This window comes from Cebus imitator, unplaced genomic scaffold (genome assembly GCF_001604975.1).
Source record: "Cebus imitator isolate Cc_AM_T3 unplaced genomic scaffold, Cebus_imitator-1.0 Scaffold168, whole genome shotgun sequence".
In the NCBI taxonomy this organism is placed as follows: Eukaryota; Metazoa; Chordata; class Mammalia; order Primates; family Cebidae; genus Cebus; species Cebus imitator.
Genome location: NW_016107483.1, coordinates 2209537 through 2215675, shown reverse-complemented (window position 1 = coordinate 2215675; position 6139 = coordinate 2209537). Strand labels below are relative to the sequence as shown.

General features: G+C 36.5%; 2 protein-coding genes across 2 annotated transcripts; both read right to left on the bottom strand.

Annotated features, from left to right (window-relative positions):
* Nucleotides 1-1844: 1844 nt before the first annotated feature.
* Nucleotides 1845-3599, bottom strand: LOC108315087 (phosphoglycerate kinase 1-like). The gene has a single exon (XM_017544234.2). The coding sequence runs from the start codon at nt 2853-2855 to the stop codon at nt 2280-2282; it is 576 nt and encodes a 191-aa protein (XP_017399723.1). The 5' UTR covers nt 2856-3599; the 3' UTR covers nt 1845-2279.
* LOC119473569 (phosphoglycerate kinase 1-like) lies at nt 1859-3615 on the bottom strand. Its single transcript, XM_037744177.1, has one exon. The coding sequence runs from the start codon at nt 3528-3530 to the stop codon at nt 2916-2918; it is 615 nt and encodes a 204-aa protein (XP_037600105.1). The 5' UTR covers nt 3531-3615; the 3' UTR covers nt 1859-2915.
* Nucleotides 3616-6139: the final 2524 nt, after the last annotated feature.

The following is a 6139-nucleotide window of genomic DNA, read 5'->3' as shown; positions in this document are numbered from 1 at the left end:
CTAGGGCAACAGCGCCACCAGCCACAGAGGCTTCTGACCAGAAAAACGACACTTCGATGATCCTGTAACTATATAACAGGGTTAGAAATAATTATGAATGCTAATCTTATAGAATAGTCATTTCCCAGATTAAGAGTACAGAAACTGGTTCAAATGTAAATTGACCTTTCAGAAGGAAAAAATGATATTCATTCTTTTCTGTTAATGTTAATTTTAAGACAAAGAAGTCATATGTTTTTGTTCCTTTTATAATAAATTTCTTCCCTTTCTATAATATGTAATATTAATTGTGCCCAGGTTCCAGGACATTTTAATCTTTGCATCAGTCAATTCTCACTGTATGAAAAAAGTTACTACTCTTAGCTACAGATAATTATAAAGACCCAGTACATTGTTCATACACACTAGGCTTCACTCACAAAAGCAAGTGCATCCCCTGGCAGGTGAGTGAAGAAAGGGGCAGTGGGAGGCTGATAACAAGCTCTTTTTACTAAGAAACCTTTCCAAGGAAAGATATTAACTTATCAATTTTAAATAATACACACCTGAACTTTTAATTCTGAACGTTTTATGTTAGAAATGTATGGCTTTCTCTATTTATCATTTATTTTAAAACTACATATATCTGCTCTCACTTATCAACCCTTCTTTATTCAAGAAAAGACTGTCTACCAGACAGAAGAGCATGAATGTGCAACCAATAATCATTTTTGTCTGTCTAATTATTATTCTATCTAAATAACTTCAATATATTTTTCTGCTTTTATATTTCTAAAGTAAGTATTAAGACAACAAATATGTCATATACATTTTAATTTGTTATGTGACATATCTAAATGAACCAGTGTACATACAAGTGCTTAAGAAACTCCTACACAATTACAAATACTTAAACAGTACGTGATAGCTAGTTAGGCTTTTACAACTTCATGTAACAATTGACAGCTACTTCCTTTGGAACCTGATTTGGAAGATTATGCCTTATGGGAACAGTTTTATCCCGCTTATTCTAACCTTCAAGTTTTACATTTTGTAAATAGCAAAGCAAGCCTTGGAAAACCTTGTAATTGAAAAGGTAATATGTGAATACCATACAACGCATACACTGTATTCCTATTTCTGTTTGCTCATAACTTTATGTATTAAATGACTGAGTCTGTAATTCCAACATGTAAATTCCAATTCAATTAAAGTTTTACACTAGTCTTTAAAAAAAAAAACAATCTATGGAGCATACCACTAGGTGGCAGGGAAAGATCAGAAAATTTCCATTACATCCTCATCTATTAAAATGTATATATAGTGCACTTAAAAGTCTTTCTTGAATTACATTTTATATATAAAATTATGGTTGGTTTCAGTATGTTTTTAGTTATTATGAAAACATGATTTGTAAAATTTTTTACCAAATACGTTTTAACAGAAAATATTTTATTCCTTTGTGATATATACATATATGTAATAAATATTTATAATATGTAAACACTATATGTGTGCGTGTGTGTGCATGTACTAGCAAGTTTTATATCCTATATAGAATAATATTTTGGGAAAAAACAAAATGTAAACTCACCCTCTTACATCCTACATTCACATTTTCTTTTGTGCTAAAATCTTAATTTAAAATTTTTCTAGCTAAGAATAATTCAATCTCACTATTATTATATTCATATACTCTAACATTTTACTTTTATATCATTACATATATGACTGTATTTAAATTACTATATTTTGTAATAAATATAATTTGCTATTTGTAGGTATCTTCTAAATTATCTTTTCTCATATTCATATTATTTTTATAGGGTTATTGATTAATCAAAAGTTTCAAACAGCTACTGATATTTTTTTTTCATGGTTTCAATGGACACTTTTATTGTTTATTTAATGGATCATCAATTTCTCCTCCCTACCTACAAAGGCAATTTCATCTTGTTTCCACGCTGAGTAGTGAAACAGTGACAAAGCTAATAAGAATAAGCTACATCAAAAGAGAGCTAAGCTAACACAGTTCACTAACAGGCAAAATATATGCACTCTAGAATGCACAATGGTTTAGTCACTAAGAAATTCAAATAGGATCTTGAAGGATGTAGGCATATCCAGGGTGCAGTAAAGATGAGCTGAGATGCTGTGCAACTGTTTAAGGGTTCCTGGCTCTGCATCTCTTGGCCACTAGCTGAATCGACATGGACGGTTTTGGCTAATGCCAAGTGGAGATGCAGAAAATGCTAAGTTGACTTGGTGGCTGTGCACAGGATCTAGAAGGCAGGAAAGTACTAAATATTGCTGAGAGCATCCACCCCAGGAAGGGCTTTACCTTGCAGGAGCTCTAAACTGGCACCACCCCCAGTGCTCACATGGCTGACCTTATCCTCCGTGTTCCATTTGGCACAGCAAGTGGCAGTGTCACGACCACCTATGATGGTGATGCAGCCCCTGGAAGAGGCTTTCATCACCTCATCTATGAAGACTTCGGTTCCCTGGGCAAAAGTTTCCCATTCAAACACCTCCACAGGACCATTCCACACAATCTGCTTAGCCTGAGTGACAGCCTCAGCATACTTCTTGCTGCTTTCAGGACCACAGTGCAAGCCCATCCAGCCAGCAGGTATGCCAGAAGCCACAGTGGCTTGGCCAGTCTTGGCATTCTCATCAAAGTTGTCAGCAGTGACAAAGTCAACAGGCAAGGTAACCTTCACACCATTCTTCTCAGCTTTGGACATTAGGTCTTTGACAATCTTGGCTCCCTCTTCATCAAACAGAGAAGTACCAATCTCCATGTTGTTGAGCACCTTAAGGAAGGTAAAAGCCATTCCACCACCAATAATCATCTCATTGACTTTGTCCAGCATATTATTGATCAGCTGGATCTTGTCTGCAACTTTAGCTCTGCCCAGGATGGACAGGAAGGGTCACTCTGGGCTCTCTAAGGCCTTGGCAAAGTAGTTCAGCTCCTTCATCAAAAAACCACCAGCCTTTTGTGGCAGATTCACTCCTATCATGAAGCTGTGGGCTCTGTGAGCAGTGGCAAAAGCATTGTTAACATAGACATCCCCTAGCTTGGAAAGTGAAGCTCGGAAAGCTTCTATTTTAGCCGGCTCAGCTTTAACCTTGTTCCCAGAAGCATCTTTTCCCTTCCCTTCTTCCGCCACATGAAAGCGGAGGTTCTCCTGCAGGATGACAGACCCAGCAGCTGGGCTGCCACAGGCTTTCTCCACTTCCGGGCCTACACAGTCCTTCAAGGACAGAACATCCTTGCCCAGCAGAGATTTGAGTTCCACAGCAACTGGCTCTAAGGAGTACTTGCCAGGCACAGGGACACCATCAGGCCGGCCTAGGTGGCTCATAAGGACTACTGACGTGGCTCCATTATCGAAGCAGAATTTGATGCTTGGGACAGCAGCCTTAATCCTCTGGTTGTTTGTTATCTGGTTGTTCTTCAGAGGACCATTGAAGTCGACTCTCATAACGACCCGCTTCCCTTTCATGTCCAGCTTGTCCAGCATCAGCTTGTTAGAAAGAGACATTTTGGAAATACAGCCAGGAAAGAGGTGGTGATTCAGACAGGAGGGAGCCGGCTGCGGACGTGCACTCAGTAGGCTTGCAGAATGCCGAACCCCACAGCTACTGATGTTTAAAGGAATGTTTCTACTTTCCATAGTTGACAAATTTGGTAAAATAATAAAATATTTTCTCTGATAATTCTTAGTGTTTACTTGAGTGAAGAGAGACAGATTTTTTTTTTTTCTAACAGAAAATATGCGAAAGCAGCGGACTGAGCTAACAAATGTCAGGTCTAGTTTTGCTTCCACAGCTGGTATACTCTGTCATTCTTAGGAAATCAACAAGGCAATGCCAATTAATAGATGAAAGAATTTAGTGACCTAAAATTCTTTTTTTTTTTTTTTTGAGACAGAGTCTCATTCTGTCACTCAGGCTGGAGTGCAATGGTGAGATCTCGGCTCACTGCAGCCTCGGCCTCCCGGGTTCAAGCAGTTCTTCTGCCTCAGCATCTCAGGTAGCTAGGATTACAGGTGTCCACTACCATGCCGGGCTAATTTTCTATTTTTAGTAGAGACAGGGTTTCACCATGTTTGTCAGGCTGGTCTCAAACTCCTGACCTTGTAATCTGCCCACCTCGGCCTCCCAAAGTGCTGGGATTACACACATGAACCACCGTGCCCAACCTTAGTGAGCTAAAATTCTAATGAAGGAAGGGAGAATGACTTCATTAATATGTCATTGATTTTTTTTAATTGCCAGGTTTAGAAAAGCTTGAAGAAAATATTTTCTTTAATATTTTTATTTAATTTTTTGTGAGTACATAGTAGATTTATCGATGGAATTTTTTTTAACTCTATTTGAGAGCGTTATAAGCTTGTTTACTTTAAGGTTGAATTTTTACAGAATACCTGTGTTCTATTCTACTTGATTGTTCTTTTTCTTTCTTTCTTCTCTTCCCCAAATTTGTCACCTATTATTTATCTTCCCTCTCCATCTCTCCTCATTTATTGTTTGGGTGGATGAGTTGAAAAACAGGGATAAGATGGCAAAAAATCAGAAATTTAAAATTTTAGAATTACTTCGTGGGGCAAGGGGATAGGGACTATTCTGTTTTTCTGAACTCTTTGGGAATTTTTTTTAAATAATTGGCACATTGACGGTGTAAATAAAGCAGACTACACATAAGGAAGATTCTCATTGCTGAGTTGCTGAGCAGGACTTTGGAATTCATTTCTACATTTTCTAAAACATGTTATTATTTGCCCAAATATCTACAATCCCAAGCAACATAAACAAATAAATAAGTTTAACTCTTGAAGTCTTTAATTCTGTGACTGCTACGCTCACTTCAGGTCGGTAAATTATTTTCATATCTGTGCTTATGAAGCACTAAAATGTGTTTTCAATTATGATAGCACGCAGTATATAGGCAACATTTGAAGTCTTAGAAGATTTTATTTTCTCTGCTATACCTTTGATGTTACTAGTAATATATTTAAAAAGTAAATGTTTTCAAAGTATTTTTCTCATTGACTGAGGGTGAACACTTTATGGACGGGGACAGTATCTGAAATATTTTAAATGTCTAGACCTTTTTATATAGGCATTTAATACATATTTTTGGACTATTTGGTTACCTTCTTATTACTTAACTTCAGAAAAATCAAAATGATAAATATTAACAGAAACTTATTAGCCACACCAAGACCACTACAGGCACCTGGCTTGAAGCCCCAACATTTTCCAGCGATTTGGACTTTCGGTAACTCCTACTGTTTCTATTCAGCCTAGGAGAGACAAGTTGGATAAAAGCCATCACCTACAGGGAGTTTCAGTAGCCTCTAATTTCCACGCTAAATTGAAATTCCCCGTTTTAGGCCCCTAAATTAAAAGCAAGATCCAGGTTCCTCTTTGGCAGATTTTGACTGAACACATCTATTTTGAACAGTCTGTATGTTCACTCTGCCTCAGGGTCGTTTTCTGTCCAGTGGTAATCAATATAAGCACAGGTTTCTCAAACATGTGTTAACTGCCATCTTCTTATTTAGAAGTGGATTTTTATGGTCTAACAGGTCCATTTCTCAGATTTGCCAAATTACTTAGCAATCCACTAATTATGAAGTATAACAGCAGTGATGATGACAACAATATCACCAACATAGATTGATCTCTTATAATATGCCAAACACTATCCTAAGAGCTTAAATGGATTGAATACATTTTGCTACATGTGCTAAGATAACAATCTCAAAAAGCTCAACAACAAAAATTGTATTTACTATGTCACCTGTAGGATAAATTGCCTGCAGTTTTGCTGCACAAATCAATGGGGAAATAATTTTTTAACCTATTAACCTTGATATATAATATATTCCTAATATTTTGAATTTTTTCCCTTGATATGTTTAACTCACTTTTGTAATCATCCTTACCATAAATCAATTTGCCAACAGCTGAATAGATTATTTCCTTACTAATTCTTGTTAATTTCTTACTAATTCTTTCATTTCAAAGGAAAAACAATATATAGATATATATATATCATACACACACACACACACACACGCACACATACACACACAAAATCTAATTATTTTTCCCTTAAATAAATCTATCCAGAATGTTACTTTCA